The sequence below is a fragment of the Tinamus guttatus genome, unplaced genomic scaffold (assembly GCF_059628265.1).
Source record: "Tinamus guttatus ecotype Peru unplaced genomic scaffold, ASM5962826v1 Tinamus_guttatus_pri_ptg000027l, whole genome shotgun sequence".
Classification (NCBI taxonomy): domain Eukaryota; kingdom Metazoa; phylum Chordata; class Aves; order Tinamiformes; family Tinamidae; genus Tinamus; species Tinamus guttatus.
Window position 1 is genome coordinate 3,597,184 of NW_028288561.1, and position 22,808 is coordinate 3,619,991.

The following is a 22,808-nucleotide window of genomic DNA, read 5'->3' on the forward strand; positions in this document are numbered from 1 at the left end:
GCTATGTGTTCAATCAAAGAACACAATAAGGCCTCTTCTAAAGGCCTAAAATTAGACTTTAGAAATGCAAGAAGCCCCAATGCTTTAGAAAATAAATTAAAAAGAACATAAAAGCATCATTTTCACAAGGTTGACTAGTAAGGAGGACCGGAATCTTCAAATTCCTTGCAATAAGATTACACATCATCCTCCTTTGGGTACTCCAACAAAAAGCTAAAGGACAGGCTATTCTCACAGAGTTTCAGAAGGATTTGCACAAAATCAGACCAAGTGATACACCAACCGGACTAACTGGGAACCGGTTAGGACTGAATACCCATTAATGCTAGCCTGTTACTGTATTAGATTTAACAGAAACAGTCTACTTTATATGTGACATACATGCATTTGTCTTCTCCATTTAGCTAATGGAGACAAAAAAGCGCAGCATTTTATTAGCTACTTAAGCAGTTTATTTTTAATTTTCACAAGCTACAGCTAATCACTATTATTTATACTTGACTAATCCAGATTTGACCACAAATGAGGGAAAAATCAGATATTACAGAATTTTAACACGTTCAGGGCTTCTCATTCAAAAATTCCCTCTAACAAATATGCGGCATATATTGAAATGCCAGCATTGGTATTGTGAAGTTTTAGATAGAAAAATGGAAGTTAAAAGTCGCCTCCAGGAAATCCTGATAGAAAACCATTTTGCCTGGCTGCTGAAGAGCTTCAGCACAGATAAGCAGTAAGATCTGTTCCACACAAATCTGCAGAGATGCCCAACTTCTGTGGTATAGGCGGGAGTTGCACTTTATCCCTGAGGCCACATACACCCACAAAAACACTGCTCTTCAGGCACTCAAATTGAGAGGTTCTGGATTACCGTTGGTTGCATTCAATATATCTAGCAGCAAACTTCTCCATTAATCTATCAATCTTCTGGGCTTCACCAGGCAGCCGGAAGCCTTCCAGAAATATACGGAGAGCGGAGACAAAGTCTTTCCCACAGAAATCTAGTTGATCCACATAGGCATACATCACTTCCTTGTTAAACTTGTTGCTTTCCCCAAGAAATTCCCCTACTTGAGTCTAAAAACACAAGAGACAGTTACTAGCATGCAATCCAACTGACGGCTTCACAAGAAAGCTGATGGCACAAGAGTTGCACAGCACTTAGTTTTGTAAGACTGAGGTGCTTCACTGAGTAGACAAAGCAGCTGTTAGCAGGACAGTATCTAAAAACTAAAACATACTAGTGTCATTCAACAGGTGGCTTTAGCCTGCATATTCTTGCTTCCCTCATTTCCAGGATGGCACCTGCATTGCCCTACAGTTCAGGAAAGCAGCACTGCACCTAATTTCATCTATGGTGGAGGCTTTGTCACCACAGTACAAGACTCTCCTTTGGTGGCAATGTACTGCTAACACAGACACAGATAAAGTGTTCCCATGTATGGGGAATCCTTCCAACACTTTCTTGCAAACACAGCTATTTTACCAAAAAGCCTGGGACAGCAAGTAAATAGAAATTAGAATGGTGGTTGCAGGAAGTTCGTTACATCCCCTACACTATTAGTATTAGTTATCTATTAATGAAATATGAATTAAGAGAGAATGAATAGGTAGATTTCAGAGGAGAGGGGAAGAGAAGAGAGGGCCAAGAATACTTCTGTAAAAACATCATTGAGTATTTTGTTGAACATAGTCTTACAGAACAGAGGCGTTCTTCCTGGTGCAGGAACTGTGCCATGTCCTCTGCTGTAGTGCCAAGCATACCCTGTTCCTGTAGATACTGTATTCCTCTCTTTGGTTTTTTATTAAACCTACTCGGACAAAACACAGGTGAAAGTGAGTCATGCAACAGAAGATATACCTGCCAATACAATTTGGGTCTATAAGGTCTCTGTAAAACTAAAGATTCCATGCTATAGTTCTATGTCACTTTAAAAAGACAGAATGCCAAAGAACATGATATAACTGCATTAACTATGAAATCAATTTCTGTCTAGGTAGATACGCTTCCTTCTTTGTGGCTGAACCAGCACAGAGGAAAGTGTGAAATACCCTCACTCAGGCCAGAGATTTTACTGAATTCCATTTAACCGCAGTCATTTCCAGTGTCAGTTTTTGACAAGAGCAAGCAAGCATCTTAGGCAGCAAGATCAATGACAGTGTACCCAAAAACGTGGCTGCATAAGAATTGTAAGAAACAATATGGCTGCACAGTTCCTACCAGTGCTTTTTCTTTTTCTTGTCCTAGCAAACTTACAGTTCTATCCCATGTTCAATTATTTCTTTTTGCTGCTTGATAACTTCAAACTGCTCAGGGTCATCTGGGACAGCCGTCTGGGTACCAACACTTCCAACTCCCGATGACACAGTGGAGTCCAAGGAACTTACACTACTTCGTCTTCCTCCACTGTCAAGGCATTTACCTTCACTCATTTCCTGTTCAGATGGTTTATATGAACCTATTTAAAAACACAGCAAGATTTACATTGTCCTATTCAGTCAAACAGATTTTTAGTCAAAAGAGTTTTTAGTAGAAGTTTCTAAAGAGACAAGATTCTTATTCTATCGGGTACACATTTTAGCAGACTACAATCTGTGAATGTTATACTGATGCAATTCCAAAATAACCTCAACTCTTTAAAGGGTTCCACAGTAACTACAACTACAGAGACAGATTCTTCCACTTAAATCAGGTATCTCAACATTTGTCTTGCATAGAGAAGCAATCTTACCTAAGGTAGTCTGATGATTGGGGTTCACATAAAGGTCTTTGCTCCATTCTACCATGCATTTTAAAATGGAAACCAAACATTCAAGTCCTTTTTTCCTCAGGCTTAGTTCCTGAAAAAAAGAAAAAAAGAAAAAAAAACAATGCCCTTTGCTTTATTATGCAGCTTAATTACAATATTCAGTGACAAAATAAAAGGTATGCTACCTGCTCTCTCTCCCTTTGAGAAAAAACACTTATATAAAGTTTTCAGGTGGCTTTCTATCACATCATTTAAACCTTAATTTTACTGTTTAGAAGGAGATTAAATGATTGCACAAAAGTAAGTTCTTCCTCTTTGGCTGGTCAGGTTGAATACAACTAGGCTAAAATGAGCCATAGCTTTTGGCAAAGGAGTATCTCTATTATGCTGCATAAAATAGTTTCAACTGGCACCAGGACACATTCCAGCTGCTTTAGGGTGATGACCTATTGACAGCTGATGACTACAGCCAAGGGGTGACTAACAAGCCCCAAATGCAACCTTGCTTTTTTGAGCGTCTAGGAAGGTTTCTAGAGCCAAATTTCTCCATAAGCAAGACTCAGTTCCTTAGTCATCTAGTAACCAATTCTATTCAAACACCAAAATAAAGATCTTTTGCTATTGCATTAACTAGCCAAGAAATAGAGGAAAACAAAGCAAGTATTTACATAGTTCTGACCAAAGGAGTGAGCTGTGCTCAGTTCTAATAAGACTATCAATGAGTTCTCACTTCAGAGCACTGAAAGACGTCTGTGCTTGGCTGGAAGAAACAGGGCTGTAGGACAGGGTCAGCGTTGGAAAAACCTGCTCCTGCTGAATGCAATACCTAAACTCCACTGCAAGGACCAGGAAAGCACAAGCAGAAAAGGCCTGTCTGTCCAAAACACACGCAAGAGGAACACAGCGCTGGGACACAAGCCCCACAAGCAGAATCACCTGACCGGGGCAGAGGAAGGCTCAGTTAATTTTCGTCTGCCTTTGCAGTCCAGCAAAGAGGAGTTCAGAACAAGTCTAGTGCCACAACATAGAGACAGAAAATAAGTAAAATCAAGTAAATAATGCTTAACCTATCAATTACAACTAATCTAACACAGTTAACTAATTAAAAGTAACATGAGGAAGTTGCATGTAACATGAACGCCTGGAAGTGCCAATAATGATGACACAGTGCTATATGAAAAATAGATTATCCACAAAGCTGTTATTCTTACTTGCAAAGGTGTCATTCCCAACTCATGACCACTTCGTCCCTGTGCGATTTTAGACAAGTCATTTACAAGGCGTTCAAATATATTAGCAGCATTTAAATCACAGTCATAGTTAACATAAATATCCACCACGCACTGGGCATCTTGAAAATAAGAAAAAGAGTATTAAAATTCAACGAAAATACCCAGTTGGAGCAAGCAGGGGCAGGGGGGAAATCTCAATATTTAAGAAGAGATTCTTCTCCCCCCACACATATTAAAATATGGCACGTCTCAAAGAACTTTCTTCAGCTTCCAGAGAAAAAGGTCACCTTTTACAACCATGAAAATACCTGCACAAATTCTAGTTAAAGTCTGAATCACCATCCATTTGTGTTCAAAAGAGCTTGAAGATGTCTCTAGAATATTTAGGAATATTTCTTTGAAGAACACCTGAAAAATAAATGAGGTAAAGGACCTGAAGTAAAGTCTAAAGCTTCCTAAGAACTTTTACCATTATGTTAACTGCACAGCATAATTTCCATTTAAGAATTTCTTGAATACTACTCAATAAATTACATCTCACATATCGAAATTTAAAGACACAGTACAACAGTTTACTTGGCAAACAAACATAAGCCATTATTTCTTAAGCTACAGTATCTTAAGCTACAGGCTTTGTATCATTTCAGTATTTCAATTTAAGTACTGGAGGATCCTAAGAATCACTGATAAAAACCCCTTACCTCAATCTGCATTTTTAAGTGGGTCTTAAAATTTGACAGCAGTGTGAGAAAGATGGCCAGAGAGAGCTCAAAAACATCAGGAACAGAAGAGACTCCATTTTTAGATAATGCCACACAAAGATATTGCTTGATTGCATTGATGAACATCTCATGTGTCCTGAAAACTGGACCAGCGTTTTGCAATACTGACAGAAGAAGCTGGAGAGAGACTATCTTAGAACGCAGTTCGTGGGATCTAGGAGAAACACACCATAAAGATTTTCACTGCATTTCTGAATACACATACTTGTACTCAGCCTAAATACTATAGTATTTCTTCTGTATTAAGAAAATAGAATTGCTATTTTTAACCATTCCAGACAGACACTCAGCCTGCAAGTAATGCTGGACCATGTTAATTTGGAGATGTCCAGGAAGATTATCAGTTTGGTAATAGATGCTACCAGCTACTGAGAAGTAGAATAACCAGCCTGACTGGAACAGTGGGATTCCAAAACCCTATAAAAAAAAGCAGCCGCACCCCTGTAAAAAGCAGCTGCATAACTGTGTCTCCCTTGACTCTAAAAGCTACCTGGAGATGACAAGGAATAAATCCAGTATTATTACTTGGGATCTGGTGGTCCATCACCAAGTGGCTTCATGGAGAGTTTGCACAGGGACCTGAACACAAGGAAGGCATCCTTTTGAAGGACATGGGAAAATCTGGCAGCAACTTGATGCCCGGGTACATCTGTTTCCTAGCAAACAAGAACCACAATATTAAGACCTCAGTAAGGCAAAGGAAGAGAGCAACTGGGAAGATTCCACAACTCCTCAGAGAATCAGCCACAGATTAAAGAGCAATACACTTGCCCAGATATAAACCAAACTTAAACAGGACTACAAGAGATTCAGATCTTTTCATAGTACTGACTGATTCCCCTCCCACCTCAAGGTGGATAAATACCTTAAAGCAGCTATTTTCAACATGTACTTGATCTGAATTTGCTACTTCTTTCCAAACCTGAGCAGGACTTATGTATTAAAAGCCTCTGTTTCCTCCCTCCAACACCCCAATAAAATTAGTTGGCATAATAAAAGATTTCTTGGTCCTTATACATAAAGATCCAGTGAAGTTATTTACCAAATTATCAGTGGAGGAAACTGATTGTCTGTCATCTGGAATCCCATTTGTTTGTACATTTTCACTACTAGAGCCAGAAAGAGCAATATCTGAAGTCTCTAATGCAGGTAGAGCCTTGACTGTTTCTATTACATGCTTTTCTTCGGCCACTGAAGTAGAAAAAAGAAAAATAATTGAATTAATCTGTTGAGTTGCTTTAAAAAAGTGTAATATTTGTGAAGCTCTACCATTGGCTGGGGCAGACAGGGAGCACTAGTAAATCAGAGGGAATTTCTCAGTCATCAAAGGAAGTACTCCTGTGAGGCCGTAAATGTCTTCTTACTGCCTTAGAAAGCATTCTTGACAGGATGCTTAGTAATGAAAAACAAGTCCTTCACTTTTATAATCACAGGAGTATGTGTCAGGTATTACACACACATCTATTTTATTTCAGAAGATTTCACTACCTTCCACAGCTGATTTGACAACATCTTCCAAGATGTCTTTCACCATTTCTTTTCCTCCATCAGTTGTTTCCTCTGATGAAACAGAGAGATAGCTTTGTTTAGGAAAACGGAAAGATTAAGGAGGCAGAAGGGATAAAACAAGACTTCAGTTACCCCAAAGCAATTTTAGCACTTCCAAATATACTTTGATTAATCTCTTTACTTCCCTTCCCTTTTACCAACCTAACAAAATCCAGTCAATCTTCAATATAATTTATATACAAGTTTTTTTTTATTTATATGTGTGTGTGTGTGTGTGTATATATACATATATATATATATATAGTGTGTTGTATATACACTTTTATTAAAATTCTAGGGCAAACATGAGTCTTTCTTCAGAAGTAAAAGGTAATGTCTAAGCGGGCCTGATAGATCTAAGGATGGTCTGTGTACTCCGAATAACTAACATGCAGATGTGAACATGATTTAGGCCAATAATCCCTACTGCTCCTCCTCCAAATAATAAAAAAGAACATTTTCCAGTAGACACGTGGTAACTGAAAGACAACAAGCACAATATATTCTTTTTCACCTGATACTGAAGGAATCTGATGTTGCTCTGACTTCACATCTCCATTTTCTGTCTGCTCAGGCTCACCGTTAGTTAACTCCATGCTTACAGGAGCAGTGGGTTTGCTCTCCTGATAGCTGTGCTTTAAGTGACTCATCTTTGGGGACCTTGTCGCGATTTGAATTGCAGGAGACTGGGATTTCTGTTGATTTGTTTTTTCCACTTCCCTGGCTTCTTGTATCTTAAATAAATAAGTAAATAAAGTTAACCTGGGGCAGAAAACGTAAGAGGAACAAATGTCTATGACGACTGATGTTCCTTTATGAATGCAAATGCTAACAAGAAAGAGACAGTGTAAATATATTCATTTAGCCAGTCTGATTAGAAAGATTTGCTTCTAATTTAGCTACTCTGGAAAAGTGTTCATCTTAAAAGTATCTCATCGTTTATTTATACGCAGCTGCTTGTCAGCAGCACCAGCACCAAACCTTGTTATCAGGCATAAGCCTCACACCTTATTTTAAATCTGCCCATAGGGCTCAATAAGCTTCACTGCAAGATTTGGCAGATTCTTTTAAATAACAAATCAACAGGTACTCAGCTACAATGAAATACATACATAAAAATATTCTGTTCATTTTTCAAGCTTAAACATTTGAAATGAGCAAAAGTAACAGCTACATACAGCTTGATTTTCCATCCGTGTAAAAATGACATTTAGCATCTGTGTAAGGGTAGCTTTGGCAGTTGTCTGATTAATGAGATTTTTACTGGCCAAATAGATGTTGTAACAGGTTCTAACAGTCTGCAGAATCGTTCCTTCATGAATCTCGATATATGGAGATGTTACTGCAGTGAGGAGAGCCTGAAAGAGTACACAACATAGTAGGATTGAAATTAAGCAAGCAGCAATATTTATCATTTAGGTCTTCCACAATAAGCTGGGACTTTGTTTTGGAACACATACATTTATTTATAAAAAAATATAAGAAACTTCTACTTCTTCGAAAGCACTATTCAAATCAGAAAGTATAACAAAACTTTCATAGATTAGTATTCTCTCATGAGCTGTTAAGGAAAAGGAATATATCACATCTAGCTTTCCTTTGAGAAAGGTAACCTCCAAACAATGCCTTCAGTTGAAGTTCTGTGGAAATATTATATATTAGTCTGACAGCATCTCATCAGCCTCTTGAACACAGACATCACTAACCTAAGAGATGAACAGTACTACCATCAAGCAGTCCTATTTTTGCAACATAATGCCACCTGACCATGGCTCAGCCCAGACTGAAGGACAAGAGTTTAAGCTATATACGCTCTGTTTCAGCAGGAAAAAATACATTCCACAAACCTATTCAGACACTGTGAAAGCCTCTCTAAATTCAATGACACATCTAACTGTAGGAGATGGAGAAAATGGGTCCTAAGTAGCACTTCACATTCAAATTTGTTTCAGCTACAAAATAAGAGTCACTCACAAAAAAACATACACACAACACACACTTAAAAAGCACCAAAATACCTTAATTATTTGCAATTGTACTCCTTCATCTGTTTGAGGACCCTGAAAGCAATTGCAAATTGTTTCGACTATTCGGTCAATCAGTCGTTTTCCAGGAGCTCCACTATCTGGAGCATTGCCAGTGATGTGTCCATATGCAATGAGTTTCTAGGTAGGAAGAATATTGGTTAGACAGTCATATACTATTAAGTAAAATGCAGGCAAGTACAGCATGAGAAGAGGGGTTTAGATTGCCTACTTAGCCATCTATAACAAAGACTAAGTGTTATCATTAATCTGACTGGCACCTGCTTGGACTATTCACACATATAGACAAAAAGGATTAAGAGATGCACAGACTTTTGCCGTCCACATGATTTCTAACTACTGCAATCAGACCATTATTTATTACCTGTCTAACTGCAGAGACATTCTGCCCAAGTGAGGCCAAGATCACACAGTACTTCTGTAACTGCCCGTTTACCCTTTTCAGCCTGCCCAGGGCTGAGCAGAACGCTTACCTGTAAGCAATCCAAGGAAGTGCTGACAATGCGCGGAGACTTTGACTGGCAGGCCAGCTCGAACGGAAGGAAATACTTATCTGCTTCAATGAAGTTTGCTTTGGGTGGAGCGGCAGTGCCTTCTCTAGGCCGGGGAGAAGAGTTATTTACTTTCCTAAACACAACACAAACTGCCCCGCCTCCATTTTCAGATTAAACACACACATATGGTATATAGCAGCATACAAGCTTAATGCAAATTCCTTTTAGGCGTACTTTTAAAAGAAAGTTGTTCTTTCTTCAAAATCACACAAGTACAGCTTTACATTTTCTTATATTGCACCTGACCTCCTTCATATTCAGATTACCTCTTCCCCCACTACATCCACCATCGCATTGCCTGAAATGCAGGGGAACTCCTACACATCCTAAAGATGAGCTTACCTAAAACAGGCTTGTGTGAACAACATTAAACAAAGAGACACAGAATTTGGGACTCTAAATCATAACAGAGTGCTACAAAGTGTAAAAAAAAAAAAGTGCAAAAAGTGTAAAAAAACACATTTCCATATGAAATGCAGTGGCAGTTATGGCTCAGATGCACAGAGCCACAAACATTAGGTAATTGGGACACATGGGCTATGCCCTGTGCTTTGGCGGGGAGGGTGTCGCTCAGTATCCACAGGCTCCCTGCCATAACTTGCACCTACTCTCACATTCCCACTATCATATTAGCTAACTTGCCATTGTGTGGTAGAGTTTACAGTAACTAATAACTTACCTTTGCTTTTCCAGCTCTGTTTTTATTTCATCTGGAAGAAAGAAAAGAAAAGAAGATATTGACACCCAGCATAACACAAACATGAAAAATATAATAAAGCAGAGATGTTTCTAACCAAGTGTTCTAACCAGTGTTTGCACTGTAATATTTGTCATTCCTTTCCTGTAACATCTTTAATTTCCTAAATCAGAGATCAAGCATAACTCTCTCATTTGCTGAAAGGCCCATTGACTTCTACATCTTCTATTTTTTCCAAATATTATTAACAAAAAAAGTACCTTTAGAAATATAGTTTTCATTCAAGAGGAAGTTTATATACAGAAAGCCTTAGTCTGAAGAAATCTTTAAGCAACTGCACAAACCACCAGTTCAAAGCATCAGATATTGTTGTTGTAGCGCCTGTCAGCCTGCTCATGGTAAACTCTACAACGTGACAGCTGAATAAACAACCTCCCACTCAGAGACCAGACATCTTCAATGTGTGCTGTCATCTGCCAAGAGGGCTTTTTTTTCTCTCCCCTGCTTTTGAAAGTTTCACTTTGGGAGATGTTTTCAGAAACTTAACTTGTTTCTTGGTAGTTTCTATTGTGCACAGCGACACGTGCAGAGATCCCAGCACAGCTGCCTGCGGATGGGCACTCCAGACCGACATGCCCAGCAATAGGAAGAGAAGCCACAGGGCATCCTTAGCCAGAAGCGATGTGACAAGAATGGAGGCAACGCTGCTCTCCCTGCATGCAACTAACGTAAGCAGCAAAATTCAGGTAGTTACAGACCACAGCGTGTCACGGCTCTGTTCAAACTCCCCCTCATTTCCAACTCAATCACAAAAGCAGATTAAACCCAAAATAACCTATTAATTGTGTCTGCCACAGAAAGCTACAGGCCAGTTTATGCCTGTTCCTTGCCACTTCTCAGCTCATGACCCCAGCACAGACACCAATTTGTGCATCTGGGTGCTCCCTGTTCCCTACCCTTATGGTATCTGTAGCAGAAACTGTATAAAGTTATTCATCAACTTTTTTTTTTTAAAAAAAAGGCAGCCTTCTCATATAGTATCAGCTAGGCAAACAGCAGAAACTATCATGATCCTGAGGATTTGAAGCTCAAACGCCTCCAGACCCCAGGGCTGAGCAGGACCTGTCAGTTCAGGAGCTTCTGCAGTGCTGCTCACATCCACGTTCTTGGGATTTCAAATATTGCATGGCCAGTTACAACCACTAAAATAAACAAATAGATAAAGGAGAAACTACTAGTGTATTTAATTTCTTGCAAGGCCCATTTATGGATTTTCTGCCCCTCTCTGTCAGTTTTGCAGAGGAGTTAGAGCAGCACTTGGGAAGCCTGAGCTACACAACAGCTTCGCACCGCAATCCCCTGCCTCAGGAGGCTCAAACCCTGCAGCAAGAGAAGACTGACTGATGCCCAGGTGCAAGCACACACTTCTGTTGGGTATAACCACAGAGCACTACTATTAAGAGCCCAGGATTACCAGCCTTGTCCAGGAGAAACCCAACCCCAGAGGAGAACACGGTGCTACAAAAGCCAGCGAGGACTTGGGAAACACCGGTGGGAAATCCTTGAGCGCTCCCTCCCCGCACGCAACCCACCAACAGCTTTGGGCAGGACAGCGGGGCCTCCGTTGGCCCCCTCGGCCCAACAGGATGACAAATATTACAACCGATTTTTCTTAACGTCTCAAGTAACGAATACATGGAGCAGTTCCTCACGTAACAGGTTTACAAAATGAGACCATTTTCACTTCCCAGTCTTACACAAGTCAGCTGCAAGGCAATGAGCACCAGCACAGAACAGCAGCCCATGCCTGGCAGCGTGGAGCTAGAATTCATTTAGCAGTTTTGGTTCAGGTACAAGCCTAGTTTTGTGACAAGCTGCTATTTCAGAGCTCGGCTGATCAGGAGAGCTGACAGATTAGAGGCCACAGACCGATTTTGACGGCTGGTTAAGAAATAATCATGGATTCGGGTGCCAAATAGACAAGGCAAATCTTAACATAGAACCACATCTTGAATCACCATCCTCCTCATTCCAGTATCCAGTGGGAACTGTCCCATGCCAATGGGACCTTGCTATTGCTGCCTTAACACGGAGCTTGCTGGACACACTTTCAATGTCAGAATGCTTAGTCCTGCCTCTGGGACTTGGCAAAAGAAGACGTATTTTAGCTACAGTCACTACTCCAAGAGCTGCAGGATGCCAAGCTGCTCAGCAATAATATAGATATTGCTGATATTTCAGATATCCTGTAGAATCAAGGCTTATAGCATTTTAAATCACTGCAGGAATGCAACATCCTCTGCACTAGACTAACTATGCCTGAGTTATAGTCAAGTGGTTGTCCTTGCACTAGACCATTTGTGTTTGGAAAAAGAAATGTTTTGACAGTGCTTTGGCCAAGCCAGACTAGACCTTTTGAATTCTCACGGGTATTTCTAAAGCACAAGAAACAGAAAGGTGTTAAAAGTCTTTGCCCCCACACCTCTCCAGCTCCCACTCCTCCTCTGCTGCACTTCCTGAGCTGCCGATGCACCTAATTTTCACCATCTCTCAATAGAAACTGAAACCTGTCTGGTATCAACTGGTCTGGTGACCCTGTTACCCAAAGACACCTGCAACAAAACAGTGTAGTTTTTTTTTTAAAAAAAAAAAAAAAGTTTTAGATGCAAACTTCATGAAGATGTTAGCCATAAACAAACACAATCAGACCTTTCTCATGTTCCCTCATACTGTAATGATTCCTTTTCCAATAGTTGCATAAGATACTGTATAGAAAAAATATAAATAGATCCCCATATTACAACAGCAAAAACTTCACTTCCAGATGCGCTCTGAAAGTTTAATAAAAATAAAATCCTATAAAGGTCTGATCAAATCCCCCATATCTTATCATACGAAGCATTTTCCAAAACAGGATGAAAAGGTCTGCATTACAACGGTATTTTAGCAAATAACATTGGCAGAAAAGAACAAACGATGGGGCAAAACCAAGTTGCAGGTATGTCTCTGCTCCTGATTGCATCAAAATAGTTTGGAAATCTCATCTGAAGCGCTCTTTGGTGGTCTGACCACCAAAACTGAGCGCAACAGAAGCTGTTGCCTAACTGAAGTCCCTCTTACCATGCAAAGCCCCAGGCAGACACAGTCAGAAACCTGCTGTCCCTGTCACTCCTCTGTTCCAGGCACAGGAATGAGGAAAGGGCTCAGCCCAAGGCCCCTCCACAGCTGGAGGATGCAGCAGAATTTGGCTCAGTGTCCAGGCACTCCAGCACGACGCTGGCCCCTCGCTCCGTGCTGGCAGCACCGGCATTGGCTGCTCCTGCCGGGATCAGGAGGTGCAGGCAGAGAGGGCACTGGCATCCACGGGCAGCCCGGCACAGGATACCCACGCGGTGCGACCGGCACGGCCCCACGGCCTTGAGTTCTCCGGAGGCGAGCACGGGCTGCGCACTCTGCGTGCCCAAAGGAGACACTGCTGCACGCTGCCTGCACCGTGTAGGTTTGCTTGCGCTTAGAACTACATACTAATATACCAAGCTATACACTAAAACAAAGGACAAAAACTTGCCTGCCTGCTGCTAGGTGCATCCTACGCTAACAGCCAGGTTGCCCTCGGCGGTCACGGCCGGTGCCCGTGCGGAAGGCGGCAAGGAGCCGGCGCGCGAGGGCACCAGCAGCGCCCGTCTGCGCAAGCTGCCCGGAGCGCAAACACCCGAGAGGCGGCAGCAGCGCCTCCTCCTCGCGCTGCCCGATTCCCAGCTACCTTAAACTTATCAAGAGAGCCATTTCCATCTATTGATTCTATTGAGCCATCAAAAAAAAAAAAAAATCTTTAGTGCAAGCTGCTACAGTGCAGCTGCTACTTTCTCCTCCTGGCCCCAAGATTCTCAAAACGTGCTAGTCAAGAGGCTTAACTAGCCTAAGAAAAACAAGGTGTTTCTAGACATGTCATTTGTATCAAGAGATTTCTTAAGCAGCCATACAGATTCCCAGACCGAAGGCAAGGCTTAAAAGATGTTTTCGTTAATTAACAAGTTAACTGAACAAATTACACTACTTACAAAGCTCACAAATAGATATACTTGGAGGTCCTTAGGCAAAGGAGGTGACACAGCCAGGCTGGCTGCACAGTATGTCACCAAAAAGCCCTAGTAGAAGACCAAATACTCCTATGAGAGCGAGGTGCACAGTTAGCATCACACCAACACGAACTGGGGACATCGTCTGCGTTCTTCGTGGGGGAGACTAGCAGTATATTTAGTAAGAACCACATGCATCTAGAGCTTCGCATAAATGCTTATTAATCATCTAGTTATACACAATACACCAGCTGTCTGTTGAAAATCAGTTTCCCTAAAAATCACAGTTTGCTGTAGCAGGGCAGGACAGCTTTTCTGCTGAAAAACTTCATTTCTCTCAGTCTCTCCTGGGATTTAGTGGTACTAAGAATCCAGGATACAACTACTACACCTACTGACGAAGCAAGAGACTGAATGAAGGAATCCATTCAAGCTCTGCTTACTCAACATTAACACTGAATATTTCAAAGGGGGAAAGAGAGGGGGAAGAGCAGAAACGCACAGAAACTGGTTTTGTTACCAAATCCGTCTCCAACGACGGATACCTAACGCTGCTTTGGGTCACCAGTGTGAGCTAACAAGCCCTGCACAGTTCCGGGAATGAATAAGCACTACTTTTCTTTCACCCTTCCCAAGTACTTTCTGAGTCTATGATACTTCTCATTTCTACCAAGCAACAAAGATATTTTGCAGTCCAGAAGAGCAGACTATTACTAGTATAGTCTGAGAAGTATATTACTGAGATAGGGAGTGGAAGAGTATAAGAACAGTTTAAAATTAGAATCAAATATCACCTTTCTTTTCTCCTGCATGAGAAGGACATTAACTTTCAGCAGTAACTCAAAGTAGTCTCAATGTTTGACTAACATTTTAAAATAAGCAACACATGTTAAAGAAAAAAAGAGCATCACTCCCATAATTAAAAATGTATTCATTCATTCAATCTCACAGGGAATAAGTTCAGTTCGAATCACTGAATACATCTACAGCTAAACTTTTCCCAATATCACTGAGTTGTCATTACTACAGGTGAATACTTTGGCATAAAATGAAGCAAAGTATCCAGCCAAACAATAATTTAAAGGTATGTGTAATTAACAGGAACACTGCTGCAGTAATACAACTGCAGGAAACAGAAATAGCTGCAGGTTTGTTTGGCTCGGCTGTCTGTAAAACACACCAGTTCCTCTGTATTTAAAATAAAGATGCACCACAGCCTTCCGCCACGGAGCCAGACGTACCACTTACACACGGCCCATGCCGTTGCTGACTGCTTTAAAAGCAGTTTTGTACCTCAAGGCTCCATTAAAGAGACCACTACATAAATACAACTGTACAGCAAATCCCAGGTACATAAAATTAACTTTACATTTCTCTAAGTGACTTATTTTTACTCACGGTTCGTTACTAAAGACTAACTGAGTTTTATTATTACTAAAAACTGTGAAGCTTCTTTCTTGCCCACCGAGAAGAAGTTTGGCCTGAATTCCTCAGGCTGCAAGAAAGGTTCTTCTCACATTCCTTGGCATATCTACTATAGTAGAGGCTTGATTTCATTAAAAACTGCTAGCTAAAATAAGTCTCAGTTTTATCTAACTTAAAGTATAGGAGTCATTCACTTAGGTAAACTTGAGTTAAACAAAACTGTTTTTCTCCAGCTGCACAGAAAGGATCTCGACCTACACTAAAGCAGGGTGACTTTGAAAGTCACACGCACGCTAAAAGGGACAGCGCCGAGGCCAACTGCTTGAAATGGTGCAACAACATTGACCAGCTACAGCTGAACTCCTCTGGCACGGGAACCAAGGCCCTACCTGAGCGGGGCAGTTGGGCAATGGAAGGTTATCTCTTCACGCTGACCTCGGCTTTAGTCCGGCAAATAACACGGTTATTTTTGTGAGCAAGATGAGAAAAAAAAAATAGATCATTTCTATCACCAGCATCAAAGAACCTGCAGTTTATTGTGCCTTAAAACACGCAGAGACAAAACAGTTACAATCCAAAAAGCACCAATAGGTGGTTTTTGTATGAGGATCTCCCAAATCCAGATGTTATGTTAGTTAAGCAGAAAAACACGCACTAGTAACGCTCCAAGAGGTTCCCCTTCTCACCCTTGACATTTTACGCAGGAGGAGAACAGGCTCCCGCGAACGCCTGGGAGGCTTCCTGCTTCTTCTTTGGGATGAGGCAGGGGGAGAAGGTGCGAGAGGGAGAGCAGGAACCGGAGGGGAGAGGCAGAACCGCCGGGAGCACCCGTGCGACGCCCCGGCCAGTGCTGCCAACTTCCAAAGGGAATAAAGCAGCGAGGTGCCGCGTCCGCGGGCCCCGCGCACTCACCCAGCGCCACCTGGCAGGCCCTGCGCAGCTGCCCGTGCGGCGGCCGCTTCGCCTCCTTCTCGGCCAGGATCTTCTCGAGCGCCCGCGACACGAACATGCTCTTGGTGCGCGTGTCCTGCTCGCGGGCCGGGGGCTGCATGGCGGCCCGGCGGGGAGGGCGCCGCGCTCGGGGGAGGCCCGGCCCGGCCCGTGACGCGCACGAGACGCCGCTCCCTCAGCCGCGGCGCCCGCGACACGGCGCCGCCATATTGGCGCCGTCACGTGACACGGGCATCCCCCTCCCCCGCCCGCCCGCGCCGCGTGACCTCTGACCCGGCGGGCGGCGCGCGGGACGGGTGGCCCCGCCCCGCGCTGTGGGGTCCTGAGGTGGACACGGGGCAGGCGCCTCCGGGGAGCCGTTTCTGTACCAATAATAAAGAATTAGCGCTACCGTTACAATTGTTTACGTTGGTTAACGTACCAAAAAGGAGGAGACATTAATAAAATACGCTTCCTGTTTCAACACTTTTGGTGCGAGCGTCTCAGCTCTTGCACAATCACCACTAGCTTTCCAAAACACGGAGCCTGACATGGAGCCCATGCGCTTGAGGGAGCCTGGCAATGTCGCGTATTGGAGAAGGACGAGGAACTGCTGGGAAATCCAGGCGTCCTTCTGAACCTGTGCCTGATTACTGCCCTTCCCAGTTGTCTTTTGCTTGCCCAGCAGGAAGACCCGTGCAGACAGGCCACGTTTCGGGGTGTCGGTAGCTGCTGCAGCCCGTGGAGGTGACCGTGGGGCTCCGGCCTTCCCCGGGCTCCCTCCTCCAGGGCGCTGCAGCCGTCCCCACCACCCTCCATCACTCCGCAATGCTCTGAACCAAACCGGGAAAACGCTGCCTAAATGAGATCACAGGGGCACATTAGATTTTCTGGATTGTCACCTTATTCCTTTTTTTTTCCAATCAGCAAGACTCTTGCTGTTATCCCTTCAAATGCCATTAGTGGATTTTGAATGCCATGTTGTCAAGATTTGCAAGCTTTTGCCTAAACCAAGCACTAAAAAAGCTCTGAGTCCAAACATCTGTGCAAAGCATTACTTAAGTGTTATTTCATGGGGAAAATAGGCAGTGCTATGTGATCACTCCTACAGCCCGGAGGTTTACGTGGACTCGCTCACAGCTGAGGATTCTACTTCCAGTGAAAAATATGATTTAGAAGAAGGGGAAATCAAACATTCCTTTATCCTTCCTAACAAGGAAGGATAAAGAGTTGGGGAAATACTTCTATAGAAATCAAACATTACTAACAAGGAAGGATAAAGAGTGGGTGAAATACCTCTATAAAAAACATTTTTTTGAGGTTTGTTACTCTCTGAAGACTTTCAATTTCCCTTGGAGGTCAACAGTTCAAGTATGGTTGTGATGTGTGATCTCATAGCTCGTCATAAGATCACAGTTTATCAGGGTGTAACTCACTGCACAGTACATGAAACCACGTAACACATGCTGCTGCTTCTGCTGCTGAGACGTTTAGAAAAACTCATTTCAGAATGCCCAAAAAGACTATTTTTTCCTGGTGTCTTCCCAGCAGAACTGCTAGCATACTAGTAACTACTAAAAATAGTATGCTACTATTTTTAAATAAAAACAACTATGTAATCATTTTCTTTATTTGCTATTTATATTGCAGAATATGTCTGCAGATCTAAAGATGTTGTTTAAATTCATTATATGGCCAGTTATATTGTAAGGGGTATCCAGCTCCAGGAGATATTTGATAATATGCCTTGGGTTAGTAAACACTGCATGATTTGAGACCCTCTTTGTATATTTCCATATGCCTGGGGTTATTGAAATATGCGATTTCCAAGTAGACCACTTTGAGTATCAAGCCAGTTTACATGCCAGGTGGTTGAATTCACTGGCATTAAAGACCGAAATGAGGGATGGGGTTTAACTGAACTTTTCAAGACATGGTTCCCAAAAGGCACAGCCTGAGAACAGGCTGTCCAGGGCAGTGCTGACTCAGTGGCCCTGGAAGGAGTTCGGGAGGCGGCTGGCTGTGCATCTCCTGACTCAGCTGCCTCCTCCAACTCCTACCACGGAATCGGAATCGCCGTAGTTCTCTGAGCCGCAGCCCTTCAGATCGTCTCCGCAGGGCATCTTGCTCACCAGGCTACATCTAATTTAATTTGCTCTGTTCTGAGGAGCAGGAAATTCAGGATAAACCTAAGAGCCTCATTACTGACAAAAAGGAAAAAAAATGACAAAAAAGGGACAATTTCATTTTTTTCCTGACTGGTTTAGTTTAGCACATCCAAAAGAAGAAAAGGTCTAATAGGTCTCCCTAACAATTTCTGTCTGTGAGGAAGGGAGAGAGGGAGAAATAATACACAAAAAGGAGTGAACAGAATCACCTATCACGGTCGAGTACTGACAGTGAGAGCCCAAAAGTTGAAAGAAAAACTGACTGTGCTTGGACTGGAAAGTCAGTTCCTTCCAATGCTGAAATCTGTAGTCTCAGTGTGGGTACGAACATGCCGTGGAGAACATGATGGCTCTGCCTTAGGGCCACGTCAAAGGGAAGATTTGGCTGATGCAAGTTAACCCCTCCTCATGCTCAGGTGGAAACGTCTTGCTGGGAATGTGAAGGAGAATGTCACTCATTTTTGCTTCTGAGTAGTGATAAGGCAAATAAGCCCTCTCTCTTGAAAAGCTACTTGTTTGCCAGAACAAGATAAAATTTGTGGTTATTAGTGTAGACAAAGGAGCAGAGCCCTACTGAATAAACATTAAGGGGTGTTTATTCAGAAAAAGGGGGAGGGGGCATTAATTATTATTTACAGCTAAGGAATATTCTCCTTATTTCCATTCTTATGGAAAGGGCCTGTTAGAAGTTTCTGGAGAGCTTCATCCTTTGTTGCTACAGATAATGTGTAGACAAGTCCTTGCAGACCTCTGCTAGCATCTAGGATGGCCTCACGTCTCCTTCCTGTGTTATTGTGGGATTTGAGGAAAAGAAACCAGGCTCCTGACTCAGCCTGGTGAGGTGGATGTGCACATTGCCCCCGCTGATCGCAGGGTTGTTTCAAACGGACGAGATCGTTCAGCCCCGCTGAGAAATGCACGTGTGCGAGATGCAGCGTCAGGGCCCTGCGGACAGATCCTGATGCTCCAGCACCAGCTCCTGAAGAAGTTGTCCATGGAGGAGCCTCCTCTCTTCCCTCATCAACAGAGAGTCCCATGCAAAGAGGCAGATGATTCTAATTGCTAACCCCTTTTTACAAAAATGTACTTCTTCTTCTTGGTTAGGCTTAACCCTCGCTGTTGATTTTGGCACGACCATGCTGTAAACAGGTATTTCGCTATTCAGCTAAGCTAACCTGTCTCCTTGCCATAACTGATGCGCTCACTACCCAGGAGATCTGGAATCTGGAGCGAATCTTTATTTCCCCTCTCAAAATGCTGGTGAGAGCCCTTTGTGCATTCTTGGAATGTATTTTACTGTGCGCTGCAGCTTTTGGGCAGGATGAGAGGCAGGTTAGAGCCCAGTTAAGCTTATCAGGCAGCAATGACACCAGTTGACATCCAAGTCTAGGGGGAAAAGAGGGCGGAATGCCTTGCTCATGGTACCTGTGCTGTTACACGAAGCAGGAGCTATAAAAGAGTCCTCATCTTCTTCCTCGCATGTGCAGTCCACTCAGCAACATCCTAATATCCACAAACCATCTTGGAGGATGACACAGGATGTAATACCCAGAGGAAAGCAAAACGAAAGAAAACAAAACATAGTATCATAGCATAGCACCACAAGCTAGAAAAATAAAATCTATTATGATGTGTTCTGTGAATCACCCTAAGATGCAGGTGGGCCTTGCGAATGATAAAAGAAAATGTGTGTATAGAAACCCATAAAAATTAACAAAAGGCTTGTGCCAGTTTTTAGCTTGTAGGCTGGTCCTCTGGGCTCAAGGATTTGCTCAGAGCATCTGTGTTTAATGCCTCTAGTCAGAGGCTTTTATGAGAAACCCAAAATATACTTTGATTACAATAACTAGAGATGCTGCCGCCTGTTCAGCTCGCTCCAAGTGCAAAGATACCATTTCTTGACTATCAATTGGCAGTAAGTGGTGCTGACAGCCATGACTTCATGCAAGGAGGGAAAGGTTAATATGAGAAGCAGTGAACGTCAGGACAGTTTATTTCCAGGCCAGCAGCATTAAATTGATATCCTGGAGTTCAAATTTCTGCAGCAGAGCTTAACATATCACACCAATTGGTTTCTCTTAACTGAAGCAATCAGCTATAATTATCAAAATGTAAAAACTTTTAATCATATTGGAACTGCCTATCCCCTGGTGCTGTATATTTGATAGCAATATTTCCACCTTTTTTTTTTTTTTTTCTCCAGCAAGATAGTTAGCTGCTGGACAGTTGGTTGGATGCTCCATAGCCTAAGACTGAATTTTATGAAAATTTGCAGCTGAGAGCCCTTTCTGAAATGCACCAGTGCAAGCTCATCCTTCTGGCGCTTCCTGAAAGGTTTTTTTTTCTGTTTTTCTTCTCATTTACACCCAGGCCAAGTGCACAGGGATGTAGCCCAACTAGGTGTTCCCATCCAAACCCAGTTTTACTCAAGCAAAGTTTTGTTTTTTCTCCCTCAACGAAATCTAGAAAGCCCCCTCCCTACCTGCAGACAGGCAGGACCTGGTGGCACAGCAGCTCTGTCTCCTTTAACGTGCTCCTACTTGGAGTCTTTGCTATTAGAGTTCACATTTATCAGCACTGGCTTCGCTGAAGTGCCCAAACTAAAACCCTGGGCCGAAGTAGCGCAGGCTCCTTGTTTAGGCTGACCAGTTAAATGCTCATTTATAGTGGTGTGAAGTGAGGTGCCTCCAGCTCAGCTACAGTTTTGGGTTCCTTGTTTTCACGATTTTTATCATCTCTAATGGCAATGGAAATGGTTCTGTGACATTTTTAAACTTACTTGAATTTAACAAATTAATAAAATCAATTTTAAGTTAATCTTAAAAAGCTAATATGAGAGAAGAGATTAACCTAAATCCTCTTCTTCAGTAGTAGCAAGCACAGCGTTACATTGGAAAGGAATGAAATGGACCAAAGTAAACATAAATAGCAATAAGAAACATCACTGGTGAAAAAAATAATAGGTTGTAAAGATCATTTAGGGTATTATAAGTACACACATGAAAATATTTATTATAATTCTGTAAAATATTATATTACCTATATCTAAAACCTTTTAGCATATGCCGAAATTAATAATCTCAAAAATCAGATCCAAAGACAAACTAACAAGCACTCTCCAAAGCAATCTTTTCTGGAGTTTTTGAGTGGAATTTCATAAACCTGCCCAAGTTCCTGGAACGCAGATGGCCCTTGGCTGAGCACGGGGCCAAGTCTGCATAGGAGCTTTGCCAGGATAAGGGTATCAGTGCGGGGCAGTTCTCGCAGCCGTATCGATGGTGAAGATCTGGGGCAGGGAATCTGCCCAATGTGCCAGGACAGCCCATGGACACAGTGCTGCCGTGGGACACGAGGCATCTGCTCCTCCCCTCCCTGCTAAATTCACATTCCTGTGGTACCAGCAAAGCATTCCTAGTATGAAGCTCTGGGGCTGCTTTGCTGGTAATTCCTTGTGGCCTCCAGCAGTGCACAGTTTTGCAGCAGTTTTGCCTTCATGAACAGTAACCACATCAAGAGCTCTTGGCAGCAGGGCTGTATTAATCTCAAACACACCTCACCACAACTGGTGTCAAGCGTGGACCTGGAGCTAACAATACGACTGTAAACATCATCACTGCCCTACCCCTTGTGCACTGCCTGGAACCCAATGGATTTACTTTGGATTTACAGCCATGTGAGTCTGAGTCCAATTTAGCCTGGAGAGATGCAATTTAACCTTTTTTAATTTATTAAAACACACATTTACGTATAAATATATAAAATAATCTATTAATAGATGTGAATATGTAAATATATTAATAATAAATCTATAATTAAATATGCATTTTATATATTTATTCTATTTTAATATAATATCTATATATAAATGTGTGTTTTTAAAGTAAGCTCCCAATCAGAGAAATGACGGGAGAAGATCATCCCCAGAACTTGTGCACGTTTTCTCGTGCTGCCCATGCATCTGATTGTGCTTTTATTTACGTTAGTGTAAATCAGGGTAATTCTCCTCTCGTCAGTGGAATTACAGCGGTGCAGAAGTGACGGAGCTAAAGGCAAATGAGGCCCTGGCTCTTTTTGGAGTGGTGCTGACTTACTTATTGACACAAACAAGCCGCAATTACTGTCAGCAGGACTGCAGAGCTAATTAGACAGCAGAAGCTCTTTATGTGTTGTCAGCTAAAGGGAAGGTAGCAGCAGAGTTATTGAATTTATCCTGATAGTTAGATGACGTAGCATTTGAAGTAGCTGGGAGTATATTTGAATTTGACTTCATAATTTGAAAATACTGGATGCCCATGCTGAGAAAGATGCCCTGTTTCCTGTAAATAGCACCCTTTGGAGCTGGGTTCTTCTTAGACCGCATTCTTTTCCCCATCTACTGTAGCTCTTGTTTAAACTAGTTTTTTTCACTTGAGGGCGCCAAAAGTCTAGCTCCAGAAAGCGAATGCACTTACTCCTTTTGCAAGCGGTGCTGCTCGGAAACACGGCACGACCAAAAAAAAAAAAAAAAAATCACGTTGCCTGATCGTTAAAGTGCAAATAATGATTTTAGTCGCATGCATCGCCATGCGACACAAGATGTTGTGTGTTAGAGCAGGGAA

The 22,808-nt window shown here is 42.4% G+C and overlaps 1 protein-coding gene across 1 annotated transcript in view; it reads right to left on the minus strand.

The window, feature by feature from the left end:
* Positions 1–16,163, minus strand: part of ARFGEF2 (ARF guanine nucleotide exchange factor 2) — a 30,438-nt gene extending 14,275 nt beyond the window's left edge. Inside the window, exons 1-16 of the mRNA XM_088528686.1 lie at positions 16,025–16,163; positions 9,591–9,621; positions 8,831–8,954; positions 8,331–8,477; positions 7,491–7,670; positions 6,827–7,046; positions 6,253–6,324; positions 5,807–5,955; positions 5,290–5,420; positions 4,684–4,918; positions 4,291–4,390; positions 3,962–4,101; positions 2,733–2,841; positions 2,258–2,459; positions 1,700–1,811; positions 872–1,077 (exon numbers count right to left, since the gene is read on the minus strand). Coding sequence (XP_088384812.1) covers positions 872–1,077; positions 1,700–1,811; positions 2,258–2,459; positions 2,733–2,841; positions 3,962–4,101; positions 4,291–4,390; positions 4,684–4,918; positions 5,290–5,420; positions 5,807–5,955; positions 6,253–6,324; positions 6,827–7,046; positions 7,491–7,670; positions 8,331–8,477; positions 8,831–8,954; positions 9,591–9,621; positions 16,025–16,163 — 2,297 coding nt within the window. The remainder of the gene's footprint in view (positions 1–871; positions 1,078–1,699; positions 1,812–2,257; positions 2,460–2,732; positions 2,842–3,961; positions 4,102–4,290; positions 4,391–4,683; positions 4,919–5,289; positions 5,421–5,806; positions 5,956–6,252; positions 6,325–6,826; positions 7,047–7,490; positions 7,671–8,330; positions 8,478–8,830; positions 8,955–9,590; positions 9,622–16,024) is intronic.
* Positions 16,164–22,808: the final 6,645 nt, after the last annotated feature.